Source organism: Psammomys obesus, unplaced genomic scaffold (assembly GCF_907164565.1).
Source record: "Psammomys obesus unplaced genomic scaffold, mPsaObe1.curated_primary_1811, whole genome shotgun sequence".
NCBI classification, from domain to species: Eukaryota; Metazoa; Chordata; class Mammalia; order Rodentia; family Muridae; genus Psammomys; species Psammomys obesus.
The window spans coordinates 1,879,495-1,895,280 of record NW_026596109.1 but is presented as its reverse complement, the minus strand read 5'-3'; the positions used below and the strand labels follow the sequence as shown (position 1 = coordinate 1,895,280).

General features: G+C 41.3%; 1 protein-coding gene across 2 annotated transcripts in view; it reads right to left on the bottom strand.

Moving 5' to 3' along the window:
- Patj (PATJ crumbs cell polarity complex component) overlaps positions 1-15,786 on the bottom strand; it is a 307,127-nt gene that overhangs the window by 238,517 nt on the left and 52,824 nt on the right. For both annotated transcript variants that reach the window (XM_055628777.1, XM_055628778.1), the window contains exons 15-16: positions 8,923-9,057; positions 732-893 (exon numbers count right to left, since the gene is read on the bottom strand). In XM_055628777.1, the coding sequence (XP_055484752.1) occupies positions 732-893; positions 8,923-9,057 (297 nt within the window). The remainder of the gene's footprint in view (positions 1-731; positions 894-8,922; positions 9,058-15,786) is intronic.

Here is a 15,786-nt window from a genome sequence, read left to right as displayed (position 1 = left end):
ACCAATGAATGACTGCAATGAACATCTGCAAGGAAAGAAGTGTGGACAAAAGGGTATACTTCCACAAGTTTGTTTTCTTCTTCTTTATTGCTGAGGAAGTTGCAAGGGTAGAACGTGGGTTCAAGGGGAGGGGGAGATGAGTGGGATTGGAGCGCATGATGTGAAATTCACAAAGAACCAGTAAAAGTTTTTTAAAAGACGACGAAATGCCAAAGGGCACGTGATGACAGCTCATGCCCTCACAGCTCCATCCGCGATTACAGTGCTCTTAGAACAAGACATCCAACAGCAAAGGCAGCTCCATATTTTGACCTTCTGCATTTATGTTAGCTTCTAAACTCACTCTGAAACTTATCAGAATTCTTCATATTTTTAAGGTCCTCAGAAAAGAAAGACTAAGATACTTAATACTCACCTATAATACACTTTTGGGAGGTTGAAATAGTTGAAATAGAAGTCAAAAGCCATGAATCCAGAAATTAAATTTAAAAATTTGCTGTTCTTTAAAAAGTTTTCTAAAATCAGATTGATACACATCAGTGTCACGGATAGTTTCACAGAGTTGTAGAAAGTGTAAACCCAAGTGTAAACTTGAAACAGTCTACATTGCTGCTTAGCTAACTGAACAGGAGCGGGGTGGATCAGGTGCCCCTCTGTAGACTGGCACGCCCTCCTTGGAGCGCCCCTGGTAAAAAGACACACACATGATAACCATACACAGCCCTTTATACCTCTGCCTCAAGAAGGGAAGGTTCCACGGTTCTCGGGTCATCAACTGAGGCTTCATCATCAAACAGCCGGCGACAGCAAACCAAGGTGAATGGTGGGGGCACTTCTTTCAGAAAGGAGACTGCTTCTCGGCGAGACTTCCCATAAAGCTGCACGCCATTGACCTAAGATGATAAGGGCTGTCAGCTGCGAACAGGTGCAAAAGTACAAAGCACCAAAAAGAAGACAGGATGGCATTTCATTGTTCCTGTAAAGAAAGCTCTTAAAATGAATCATATTATTTTGTTAATAATTTAAAAATCTAAATCTTGACTGAAAAACTTCAGGGTGAACCTCGATTAAAATAGGGAGAATAAAGTATAAAATGTGTCAGGCAGCACTATTCCTGGGTGGCACACCTATTGCTTCACATCTCTGAGGTTTCTCCTTTCCATGCTCCAAAACTGTATCCTTCTGGCTTTCCGCCACTCCTCCTTAAAGGCACTAACTGTCCCTGTCAGCCTCCTCACACACACTCCCCTCCGTGTTGTCACTGTATGTCTTTTCACCTAGCAATGCGTGAGCACATCTGATACGAGCAGCTGGACTTTACTCTCAGTCAGAGCACTGTTCTTCAGCGCCAGCATGCCAGAGCCTCACCTTAGCACACGCGTCTACGGTCTATGGGGAAACTGTCACCGGCACCACTTCCCTTCTTATACACTGGGCTAGTGCAACATCACTGAAGTGCACAGTTCCCAACTTCACAGCAGTGTGCCCTCGCTTTCAAAAGGACACTTTTTTCTTGGTGATGATTACTCTGTATCACCAAATGTCATATATTTTGATAAATAATTATACTTTGGACCAAGGATGATTTAGAAATCTAGACTGGAGGTACTGGGATTTTCACAGATGGTTTTAACTCAAAGTTCTCTCAAGTCTGTCTGCAAGTCACTGAGAGAGACCTGTCAGCTATTTCTAAAAACTAAAGAGGGAGGAACACACTCCAGCCAACAACAATCTCTTTGGATCTCTTCTGCCTTTGTAAGAAGGTAAGCAGTAATTTAACAGGAGTGACATTTCTGCTGTGGCACCAGTCTCTTGACAGAGTGGCACTAATGCTCAGGTAACTGATTTTGCTGGGAGCTCCCTTTCCATTGATTGATCTGCCACTGCACCAGGGAGAACACACGACAGCGGGTTGCTGGAAGCAGCCCATCAGCTGTGGGCAGTGCTTGGAGTCAGCTGTCCCTAGGAACCACTCTCAAGTCTGTGCCTTGCCCAGCACTCAGCCATCAAGCCAGACACATCACCCCATCTCTTAATTATTCAGACACAGAATAAAAAACAGTAACAACAAAATCACCACATGGAGAATCACTGTAGCTCTCTTCCTCTCTACCTCTTTCAGGCCATCATGACTTTCAAGGGATTTGGGGAACAACCCAGGAACAACAACTACAACACAAAAGGGTGACTTCAAGTCACCCTTTACACAGAGGGGCAGGGAGCTATCATGGTCACATCATATATTAACACTAGTCTATGACATGAGCACAGAAAGCTTTAGAATCAACAGGACAGTAACCTCTACTAAATACTCAAGAGATGCAACGGAAACAGAAACTTTAACGGTATACAATTAGTAGTTTGTGCTTCAACAAATTAGAAAGTCAATGTTCAGGTTTCTATCTTAGGGTACCTTTAAATATTTATTTGGTTCATTATTTATTCATTTGAATTGTCTCCACTTATTACAGCAGTGCCTGGTAGTCCTCTTCACTACCTACTGCTAAAAAGATTGGTCACATTTCCCATTACCAACTCCTAGCTAAGGGGATTTATGACTGCTGTAAATAGCTGTTCTGGGCTGAGACTTGGCATTGTCCTCTAACCCCAAAGCATACTTGTGTTTCTGGTTTTAAGCTCAAAGAAGTACATGAAATACACTGGGGGTGGGAGGAATAAAAATGAGGAAGAAGGAGAGAGGGCAAGAACAGGAGAGGGGCAGAGAGGAAGAGGAGATGAGAGATACCAACCAAAGGCTTATGTGGCCAACTTCAAAGTTGTTTTATGTGTACCTCTACTTACTCAAAAGTTTTATTTTAGAATTCATACTATTTCTCACAGTCCTTCAGCCTGAGACCTTCTTTTAAGTGCCATCAAATCTTAATCACGCAGACTTGCTGATTAGAAAATGAACATGTGAGCAGAGGCTTCCGGAGCACTGATAACAAAGCCAATGCTCCCTGTGACAGAAGCTTTAGTTTGCATGGATGGCAGCTTTTTAGACCTTCACAAACATACAGTGGAGGAAGATGAAGAAATCAGCTTTTTTACATATGTAGGGATGTAGCAAATCCAGAGCCCAAGACACTTCTCTGCCTCTCAGTCTAGTCTTCGTTCTGTATCTCAAAATTTCTTTACAAGAAATCTACCCTTTAGACGTCAAACTATTGAGGCCATGAGTAACACTCAGAACAGAGGACTTGCCTCCCACACACAAGGCTAAACTGGCTCCCCGCACTAAAGAATGAGGTGGAAGACACCCAGAGGCCTGCCTGCTGTGGAAGCAACTATGATGTGCAAGTGTGTAGTGGAGGGCTAGAAGAAAAAGAGAGACAGAACAGCTTGAGCACTATGACGGGAGACAGAACCTGGCGACTCGAGGGGAGAGAGGAACAGCCTGATCTGAGTAGCCTGCTCTGCCACCCAAAGCCATGGTGAAGGAAGCCCCAGCCCATTCTGCAGCTGAGGTCCATGCAGCAGCAGGGATCTGTGGGCTCACATTACCACTACAGACCATGTCGATGTCCCTGGGCTGGGCTGCCACCTGGGACACTCAGGAGAACTGGCCATGACCCTTGACAGCTGTAACTCTTAGAAGAACGGGCCCTGCACCGTGTCTGGGTCACACAGCAGAGCTGACCCTGGTGGTGACAAGTGAAACGGCCCGAGGGCATGAGCACCAGAGAGCTTGCCCTGGCCCTTGCTGGCTGCAGCATTGCGTGAGCTAGTCAGGGCAGTGCTAGAGAGCTGGCCCTGGTGGTGAGGGTATGCAAGAGCTGGTGAGCTGACCAACTCAATTACCAACCAGGCCCAGACCCAGGCCTGGAGTTGGCCCATCTCAACATCTACGTCATCCATAAATTACTAGGGCACCTGAGAGGCTGATCATGCAGATCCAAAGCTGCAAAATCTCCGTGACACAGGGCAACACCAGAATATACAAGAGGAGTCTGGGTGAGAATCCAGTAGTGATAGTGTAGCAGAAGACGTAGGCCTCAAACAAGACCAGTGACTACTGCAGTTAACATTCAGAAGTCAACACGTGTGAACACAAGGGTATACTATGTGACACCTCACAGCTTCCACAAGGAGATGTTCTGGGTTTTGTTTGTTTGTTTGTTATTGTGGATTTGGTAGTGGTGGGTCCCCCCCCCCCCCAGGGGAGGTTGCAAGGACAGAGGCAGATACAATGGAACGAGTAAATGAGTAGAACTGGGGCACATGCTGTGAAATTCACAAAGAATCAATAAAAAGTTAAAAACAGGAAAAGAAAACAATGAATGAGAAGAAAGTAGAACACGTTTATGAAATTGTGTGATAATATAAAAAAGTCATTACAAATTCCTAACCCTGAAATTTTTACACCCCTTTTACAACACTGGGTTTTGAGGTTAGGGACCAGGGTATTCTAACCTTAGCTGAAGAACAGAGAGGTCTGTTGGTGGGGCTGGGGGCCAAGGGGGTGGATGAGTATGCATTGTTCGATCTACTCTAATCTATCCAGCACTGCTCTAATAGCCACCACATACAAGTGCTTTATACTCTGGGTCACTGCATGTCACATGTTAAAAGTAGTCATTGGTAAACTTACCTGCATCAACCTTATCACCTAGAACTATAAAATTAACCAAACTGATTGTATTCCTTTTGCATCTCTCAGATATATCTTGTTTCTCAATAGCTAATACTACACATCACAGCAAAGGTCTCCACTCCACAGATTATTGTCTCAAAGCTATGGCCATGCCTAGCCAATCAGGAAAGATATGATTTTAGGATCAGAGACCATCAGCCATCAGCAAAATTTATGGCACAAATCTTCCATATGCACCTCAAGGTTACTTTTGTCAGTGACCTAAAAATAACTACCTTTCCCCCATAAAGAAAGATGAACATTTGAAAAGTGGATATATTTGACCCAACTTTAACAATACAGAACACACACACTCTTATCAAAATATCATGCTATCCCATTAATAGATATAGCCTATTCAACAAATGGTGCTGGTAAAACCTCATTTCTACTTGCAAAAGAATGAAATTAGACTCTTACTTTTAACCTTATACAAAAATCAACTCAAAATGACCAAAGACCTTAATTTCCAATATGAATTGCAGAAGAAAACACAGGAGTTAGGCTTCAAGGTACTGGGTTAGAAAAAAACTTTTTTGATAGAATACCAATAGCATAGGACCAAAAGGCCAAGTGTCAACAAAGGACAACATCAAAATAAAAGGTTTGGGTAAAGCAAAGGAAATAAGCAACATTGCAAAAGGGCCTAAAAAATGGGAGAACATCTTTACCAGCTAACTTCAGACAAGGGGCTAATCTCCAAAACTGACAAATAGTACATACTGAATGCCAAGGGAACTGCTCATTAACACAAATAAACTGTAGAGACGCTCTTCAAAAACAGAAACATCAATGGCCAACAATTGTTTCTAAAAGCATTTAATATCCCTAAGTCATCAGGGAAATGGCTATCATCAACATACAGACAACAATTGTTGAAGATGTGGGTCATTCGCTTTGATGGGGGAAAATTAATATAGCCATTGTGGAAATCAGTCTGAAGGGCTCTCAAAATTAAAAATAGAACCACCATATGACCCCACTATTTTAATCTTGGGCAATACCCAGAGACTTGCATAGCCTATCAAAGAGATTTTTGTACTCCCATGTTCATACTTTATTCACTATAGCAGAACATACTTGTCCAACAACAGGTAGATGGATAAGAAAAGCTGGTACATATATAAGATGCAATACTATTCGGCTCTAAAGAAAAAAGTACTCACAAAATTTGCAGGAAAATGGGTGGATTTAGAATGTATAATATTAAATGGGGTCACACAATCTCAGATTCTCTCTCATATGAGGGATCTATGCAATAATACGTGTATATACGTAAATAAATATATAGGTAGGTAGGTAGGTACAATGAACATACAGAAAAAAAGAACAAAAAAGGCTATATATTAGGGCATAAGAAAAGACCAAATGTAGGCCACAGACACAAGTTATAAAACAGAATATAAAGCTAATTGATTTTCCAGTTCTGTCATAGGTTTTTTTGGCAATGGTTAAGTGCATAAAAATATATTCAATAGTAAAAATGTAAAATTCAATGTGAAGCTATATAGCTTAAGTTCCAACTGGCCATTCTATCTGTATAGGAATTTCCTGAGATGTATGGACTTGAGTCTGGTTAATTTCTGTGTATAATTTTGAATTCGCAAGTGTTTTTAAATAATAAATTTTATAAATAAAAAACAAAATAATAATAAAAGCTAGTATTAATAAGAAGTAAGTTCACTAGAAGAGGACACACCTAGCATACACAAGGTCCTGCATTCAATTTCCAATACAAATAAGTAAGTAATAAGTAAATAAGTAAATAAATAAATAAATAAATAAATAAATAAATAAGTAAATAAGTAAATAAATAAGCGATTTACTATGGTTTACAATAGAATTCTAAAGCCTTGTCCTCCTATACTTAACACAGAAGTTTATAACTATTCATATCATTCAAAAATTCAAGTCAGCGCTTCTCATTACTGCTGCTTTAGGTACACAAACACACTGCTTTACATACGTGACTACTAATTAACTGCAGGTGCATCCAACCTGTGTGTCATCCTTATCATTTCACTTTGATCAAATGTAAATTTTAGAAATGTCTAAAACAAGGAACCATGACTACCAGGTCAATTTATTAAACCCAACTTTGTGGTTTTAATGTGAAATATTCCCCTTAGGCGTCTGTGTTTGAATGCTTGGTTTCCAGCTCGTAGGGGGTATTTGGGAAGGTTCTAAAAACCATGAAAAGCTGGGGCCTCACTGGAGGAAGTGGCTCAATGGTTATATACCTTGGTGGTGTACAGCCTGACCCCATTTCCTGTTCAGTCTATGTGACCTTGACTGCAGATGCAAAATGACCATCTGCTTCATGTTCCTGTCACTGCAGCCGCCCCACCATGATGGACTGTATCACCTCAAACTGTAAGCCATAATAACCTTATTACCTAAAAGGATTTATCATGACAATGAGAAAAGTAACTAACACGCTGGGGACTCGTGTGGGTCCTAACTCTACAGCCCTCTGGTTGGCTAGACAGCACTTCATCATACAGCTCACACAGGATTCTACCTGCCTCTCTGCTTATCTGCCTAAGAGCCTCAGTGATGGAACAAACAAACAACAAGATGGGAGTTAGGGAACATGAGCAAAGGTACTTTGAAACCAGTTACAAAGTCAGTGCCACATTTTCTTCTTTGTAAGAAATGTTGGTTTCTGTGTGCTGCGTTAGCAGTAGACTCCTTTGCAGTCTAACTTAACCTATTCGGAAGGTTACTCTAAGGCAGAGTTGCTTGGAAGCCAGGTTGTTAAACCGTGAATCACAGTCCTGTGTGTGTAACTGAAAATATCAATAGTAAAGGGTTTCAAGATGCACAGAAAGTACCAATTAAGTTAAAATTGCACATATAACAGATCCAAGCTCTCTTCCCAGCAGTCCTTGCCCATGCTACATCACATGAGCTCACTGTGGCCTTGGTTGTGAACCTACAAAATGCCCTAGACTATGTGTGACACCATGCCTCACAAACACCAACACGGACTGCCTAAAACAGTGGCTCAAAATGGAAACTATGCCCTCATTAGCCACAGTGCTTTTACTGATAGAAATAGAAAGTGTTGGCTGTGGACAGAGCTGAATGGGTAGAACACCAGCCTACCCTCCTAGAGGTCCCAGGCTCGATCTCCAGCATCACCTAAAATGAGAACTGGAAGCATGCGGATCTGAAATAGAATGGCTTAATTGTTTTTCTGCCATCATTCCTCAGCCTGTAAATTTCATAGTAGTATACAATGTCATCATATTACATTAAAATGTTTGATTTTTAAAATTGCTGCTTGAATTGTTGGCTTGAGCATCATTAAAAGTTGCTAAATGAATTTTGGCTTGGGATAAGGACATAATTTTTAACAATTTCCGAAACAGTCCTAAACATCTGCCATTTTGTACTATGTATTTAGGCAAAACAACATACTCAGTATTGACAATTACAAAATCCAAATATTGATCAGATCTGGAAAACACTGAAGATGCTCTGCTCCTGCCACATCAAAATCAGCCAAGATTCAGTTCTTTCTATTAAAAGTAAACGAACACACATCCACCTCAGTATGCAAACTGGCTTTCATCTTTAATAAGTGGCAAAAACATAAGCATGCCAAAGAATTAACTTAAAATAAATTTACGATTTATTATCAGCAAATGTTTATACCCATTTTATAACTATATATATACAGGGCTGGGTAAAACTTGCTCAGGTGACAGAGTTCTGCCACAAAACGGCCCTGGACTGACAGGAGACTAGATAGCCTGAGAAAGCCCATTAGAGGCAGCCCTACTGAGGGGAATCCCAACGGGACAATCCTAAAGCTACACACAAGCCTGATGTCGTTCAGTTCCAATCCTTACAGCAATAACCAACAGAACCTGAAAACAGATATGATGACCAGCTGCCAACAAGAATCAGGGACCATGGGGCTAGAAAGTTGGCAAGGCGCTTAAGAGCGTCTGTTGCTCTTGCAGAGGACATCAGGTTAAATCCCCAGCACTTGCACAGCGAATATACACATACATGCAGGCAAAACACTGATATACATATATCAAACTTTTATGTCAATCATTTAGACAAACATTCAAAAGATGTTCAAAGGCCTTAACAGCTAGAGAAAAATAAGTTAAAAATAAAAAGTTGTATCTACTGTATTACCCAGTAAGCTGTTGGTATTTCTCAGTATAAATGGCTCCTGTTACATTGGCATTAATGACACTGTCAATTGGTGAGCGCATGTTCCTAGAACTTAAAATTCTTGCCAAGTATTTTTCTTCCCTTATATATTTTACCTCAAGAAGTTCATCTTCTGGCTGTAGCAGGTTCAAGGTATCCACAGGACCACCAGGAGCAACTGAAGAGATATAATGGTGCCCATCAAAGGAATCTACTTCCATACCGAGCCTCAGAGTGTGGATAGGCAGCAGCTGTGGAGGGCACACCACAATGATATCAACACAACAGGACAGGACAGCTGTTCATCTATCCCCACCAGGTGTCAGTTAGACACTGAAGCCCCACCTCTTAGAACCAGTAACTAAAATCCTAAAAGAAGACAATACAGGGAAAGGAAGTAGTAAGTAAAGCTATGAAATTATTGCTCGTCCTCTTCTCCTGTGGCTTCCTTTCAGGTTCTGAGAATGGATAGGAGTCTTCCTTCAAGTCCAAGCTCCAGGTCCCCCACCCTTCTTCTGTCCTCAGTAGACAAATGTGTTTTACTGTTCTACTGTGCGCCCCACCTCAGAACATCCTATCTCCCCTTTATTACCTATTCAGTCTCCACTTATACTTTACTGCCAATGTAAGGAAACTTCTAGGAATCCCAAGTTAGTGAGCATCCAGGTAAGGTCAGGCCCACCTGAACTCAAGTCAGTCTCAGCTCCAACACACTGTGTTTATAATTCTCATCTTTCTTTTATCTGGGCTGGGAGTCAAACTCAAAATGGTAGGCAAGAGCTCTACCACAGAACTATAGCTCCAGTCTTGGTTTGTTGTTGTTTGTTTGTTTGTTTGTTTTCTTAAAGACAGGGTCCCATGTAGCATAGAATGGCTTCAATTCACAATCCTCTGGTTTTAACCTCTCAAGTGCTACAGGTAGGCACCAGTGCACCCACATATAACTCTGTTTCCTTGGTTGCCCCAGAACTGTACCAGGCACTGAAAATGACTCCCTGGATGTATGCTGAACTAGTGTCTAACAGGCACCCTTTCCTATTCAGTCAGATTTCATAAGAACATTTCTGATTTGGGAAAAAGATCACTTTTGCTCTGGGATTGCTTCTGTTAATTTTGAAGAACAGTGTGGGCTAAGATCTGAGTCAATGTCAAAAGATTCAGTGTCAGAAAGATGAGTATCTTAGCTGCATTTATCTTTGTTGACTACAGAACTCTGGGACATTCATTAAGCTTAACTTTGAAGGTGGAAGCAATGACTCCTCATAGTGGTCTAAACACAAATGTGGTTCTCTGTATTAACAGTTTGCTTATCTACAAACAAGTGCAACCTCTCCTTATTCTAGACAAGGAGACAGTCCTCTACAGGTAGCAGTGTATCCCCAACATGGCTTTTCCCGTTGTCTTCCCTGTTTCCTATGAAGCCTCATCTCTGAGCTACTTTCTGTCACTCATCTGGTTCCAAGTCCCCAGAGTTGCCCAGGGCTTGTTTCAGTCACCCACAAGAGCCATGCGGAGAAATGGCAAGCAGTCCAGCTGGCTAATACTTCACAACAGGCACAAGGGACTTCTGGCCGCAGGCTAGCTTTCTGAAAAGAGTCTAACTCAGCAAGTCTTCTGAAGTGCTGTAGCACCCAACATGAAGGGTTAGGTTGCTGGTACTGTTCTCCCTGTCTGATTTATTTCTCACTGCTGCCATTCCACTTTTATGTGCAGTCACTACCCAAATCGTGTAGGAGCTCATGCAGCTCAAGACTCTCACGTAAATATTTCTAGAGTAAGTTTCCCAATCAATCCACGAGCCCTGCCTTCCCTTCCTTTGTGTGCCAGACACCACGAGACAAACCATATCCTGTGGGGAGCTGGATCTGTCATGCAAAGAATTATAAAAGCAGATTATTCAGCTGAGTGTGGTGGCACATGCCTGTAATCCCAGCACTCAGGAGGCAGAGGCAGACAGATGTCTGTGAGTTCGAGGCCAACCTGGTCTACACAGCAAGTCCAGGACAGCCAAGGCTACACAGAGAAACCCTGTCTCAAACACACACACACACACACACACACACACACACACACACATACACACACAAACGCAGATTGCTCAATTTCCAGAAATTCTGAAAGCCAGCTGTCAAATATAGCCATATTTGAAATTAAGTTGTATAAAGTTTCAATTAAATGATATTTAAAATAAAATTTAATAAATATTCAAAGTCATCACTTCCTAATTATTTATTATACTTTATTATTTTATTTCCCTGAAGTAATATATTTCTCTATGACATAAATATTCCAGGGAATAGCAATCAGGTAGACAACTGAGACAAAGTGGCAAATGAAATGGTTGGTTTGTTTAGCTGCCAAATACAGAGGGGACAGATCCTGGCCCGGCAGAGGAGCCTGTATCAATAACGTGACGTTGGTGAGCTGTTTTCCAATTCCGTCATCAGTTATGCCACTTTGGCAGCCTGGAGCTGGCCAGGACAGAGTATTTATGCCACAGATATTGGTAGATGCTGCAAAGAGGGATGGGTTCTTCCTCTTCCTGAGAGCTAGACATTTACTATTACATCACTGACCAACCATAGGTCCAGCTTATACTTATAGGTTGTACACTGCATGCAAGGAAGTGAACGAGAAATCCAAGGTGGGTGAAAGAAACCCCCATGGCCTTCAGAACTAGCATCCACTGTGGTATAAAGAAAGCAATGTCTGAGTGAACAATAAACCAGCCAACAGGCAGCATGATTCCAATGAGCCTACAGAGTAAAGAATGCAGAAAAATGCAAACAAGTATAACTGCTAGTGGCAAGCAAGTGGGTACTCACTCAGTAAGCACTGCAAAGAGATGCTCTAGATCTTAACTTAGGAACAACTGGTGGCGGCCATTCTGTAAAACTGGCCAGTTAGGTGTAGAGAGAAAGATGCCTGTGAGGGGAAACTTGAATGATAAAATAAGTCAGCACTATGAACAGTCTTCTGGGGGGCTATTGTAAAAGGTCAACAAAAGGGTAACTGTTAAATCTTGTATGTGAACAAATGAGTCGATGGTGTAGTGGTTATGTCTACAAGAAAATAACCACCCAATACATTTAAAAGCATTTCTGTCCATACTCAGAAACCCTTACTACATAGCCCATCAAAGGTGAAAGCATAAAAAAGATAAAACAAGGGACGTGTCTTTAATCTCCCGTCTAGTCCCCTCCATCTATTGATCTATTCAACTAGTGGATTCCCATCCCCCACATCTCAGGGACACTGAAGTCAAGAACAGACTAGGCACTGAGGACCAGGAGAAACTCACTCATGACATGCCTGGCTCCACATACAGGGCTGCGTTCTTTAAGGCTACTTTTTCATACATCTATAAATGCCATATGCTCTCTAGAAAACTTAATCTGCAAACAAAATACATGCTTCATCTTCAATCATGATGAACTAGAAATGATGTTTACGAAATCTGTCAATCTGGGAGAGCCTACCTATTATTAGTTCTGAATCTAAACTGGAATGCAGCTGGGTTTCTGGGCTGTCACATTACATTGCTGCAGGCTTCTCTGCAGGAGCAGAACTGTTTAATTACTTGTCCCATCTGCATTTAGCAGCCAAACAAATCAACCATTTCATCTGTCTTTTAGTTGTCCATCCCTTTGGTACATTAAGTTCTTAGCCAGAGCAGAAAGTGCTAAAATGACATGAGTGGGAGCAGCAGATGATTGATGGCTTCACACAATTTCTTATCATGTTTTTTGGTGCTTATTCAATATGGATTTCCTGGGTCCTACTGAAATTGACAAAGCCAATGAGCAGTGGGTTTCTCTTGACACTGCCATGACAGGTAAAGGGTATTAATAAGGAAATGTATGTATCTGAGGAAGGTGTGACCAATGGGTATACTATCAATGTTAAAATGACAAAGGAAGATGAGATTGAGAGGGCTGGAGCCTTCAATCCAAAGTAAAGCAGCCTATCAGGAAGCAAACTACAGTTCAGGCATTTGGCTAAGACCTCTACATTTAGGATCCTAAAACAAGACATCCAAATGCTCAAGTAGAAATATGCTATCGCTCCAGGGGAAAAAAACTTCTGGAAAGGACTGCTTCAAGAAGGTGTCAATAGGCTTGGGGGGAAGATATTTCCAAAAACCACTGAACTCAAAATAACACAGAACAGAACAGAAGGAACCGCAGGGTTAGTTCTCATCATCTGCATATACACACTAAGGGAAAGTATTACCCATTCATGTCCAAAAGTAGACAGTCGCTAAATTTAGTATAAGCAAAAACCAAATAGTCCAAAATGAAGGCTACATCTCTTGGAAGATGTTCCATTCCCTCAGAAGTCATGCAAACAGTCAACCCATCCAATAAAGCAGCACTCACTCAGTATTGGATGATCTCCTCTAAAATTTTAATTTCAAATATCCAGAAATATATACTATGTTAACGTGTACTGGCAATTCTTTTCACCTTCCTTATACAAGGCAAGCACCAGGTGCCCTCCATTATTGTAGGCATCATCTGTCTGGCCCATGCAGTGTCTGAGTTTTAACCCATGAGCTAACACTGTATCTCACTCTCTGCTACCTTTTATCTTTTATCCTATTTTTTATTCTAGGCAGAATTTTCTCTGCCTAGAATATCCATTTGGATTTTTTTCCAAATGCATTCTTGAAAATATTGCTCAAATGGCATTATGCATTTTTCATCTGTCTTAAGGAAGTACCACTTCCTTCCCTGCACATGCATTAAGAATTTTAAAAATACTTCCAGGGTCATTTGTAACACAGAAAGGAGAGGATGAGGTTAAAATTCCTTCCAGGAGAGGCTAGAGGGATGCTCACTTTAAGAACACAGACCGCTCTTACAGAGGTTTGGTTCCCAGCACACCCATGGTGGCTAACAACCATCTATAACTCCAGTTCCAAGGAAGCCAACGCCCTCTTCTGGCCTCCATGGGCACTATACATATATGGTGCACTGACATACATGAAGGCAAAACACTCACACACAAAATAAAAGTAAACTACATTTGAACAAACTAAAAAAGATCTCTTCCAACTTGAGAATCACAATTCTGCTGAAAGAGAACAAAACAGGGCATACGTTCCTATGTAAAGACCCAGAGCAAGTCCTTGCAGCAGTTACTGGAATTAGGACACACTTGCTTGTCACTAGCACAGATGAGTGCATTTCTCAAATCTCTTAAGTGTATAACAACACAGAGACACACAATCAGTGTGACGTGGTTAAGAAACTGAGTGATCAACCTTCAGTGGCATGGACACATCACACTCCTCCCTCAAAGGCACGGGGATCTTGGAGAGGGCAAAGTGGATCTTTTCACAGAAGCCACATTTAAACACAGCAGGGCAGTGACATATACAAAGTCCTAATAATTGTGATAATGTGCACAAGATCTGCATAAACTTAAGCCAGACAAAAATCCCAATGTGGCTGAGGAGAAGCGAGCATGAAATCTTACCACTAACTAAGGAGCTACTGCCATTTAACAGCTGCTAGAGAAGGGAAATGAAGTTTTCTTTGATGGGAAGACCTCTGGTTGGCCAACCACAGTCCACAGCAGGCCCTAGCAGCAGTGTTTGGGCACACAGGCTCGACTCAGTGAGAGGGAGAGGAAAAAGCAGCAGTAGCAACAAACTTGAATTTCTGTGGGTAGAGGTGGGGGTGGATCTTGATGGAAATTGCATGGGTAGTTGAGGAAGGGTTAATATGATCAAAATGCTTTCACTGTAGGAAATTTTCAAAGAATGATTTTTTTAATTTAAACAAATGAAAAAGAATGATACAGGCTTAGAATATGATAACTCATGATGTGTTTTCTAATTCTTCTACTTACTAGTAGATTTTTAGAGATTTCTTTGGTGGTGGTGGTGGTGGCTTTATTGTTTTGTTTTGTTTGAGGTAAAGTATCATGTATCTTAACCTAATCTTAAACTCACTATATATAGCTGAGGATGTCTTTGAACTTCTGATTTTCCTGCTTCTACCTCCTATGTGCTGGAATTACAGGCATGCATCGCCATACCCTGTCCATGTGGTGCAAGGACCTGAATCCACGGCTTTGTGAATGCTAGGCAAACAGTTGAGCAACACAACTACACCCCTACCTCTTATTTTGTTTTGGCAGGGTTTTAGTTTTATTTTACATTACTTTCTAAGAATGGCCTAACTCCTTCTTGTCTCCCAAGGGAGGATAGAATAGGCGTGCATCAGTTCAACTAGTTGCATATGAACTCTGGAAAAATACTTTGCCTATCATGTGTAATTTCCCCATACGAAAAAATGAGAAAAGTATGCTGCAGACCAGGAGAAAAAACAATTTTTAAAGCAGAAACCTGACCCAGGTGTTGGTATAATGTTCTTGTGGAATGTATACAATTTTCCTTTATTTATTCAAATGTTGACTTCTCTACCCCACTGCCTGGTTTCAATCCAGATATTGCATTGTGATGTTTATTCTAAGCATCACCTGCCTCAAGTTTGTATAAACATTTGTTCTCTGTATTGTCAATAAAACAACCAGCCCCAATGCTGAGCAAGGAAGAGAATAGGGTAGGATATCCTGGTCCAGAGGGGAGGAGAAAGAAGCAAGTGGAAAGGTTGGAGAGGAGAGATGGAGAGGAGAGGACTTGGAACCACCAGGAGAGATGAACCAGACCTAAGAAATGACTAAAAGCAAGTATAATGTGGGAAATCTGAATGGGAGGAAGCTATGCAGGCTTGGAGGTTTAAGATAGAGTAATCATTGCCCAGCATTGTACTCTAGGTTAATTAAATAAATCCTAGTCTCTGAGTGGTGATTTGGGTATACATATGCTGGATTAGGAACAACCACTGTTTAACTAAAAGATAAATCAATAATAAATATTAATAATCAATAACACCCAGGTGACAGCATGGTGGTACTACAGCAGCCTCTACAGCAGCCACAAAAGAGCCTAGAATATCTGCCACATTAAA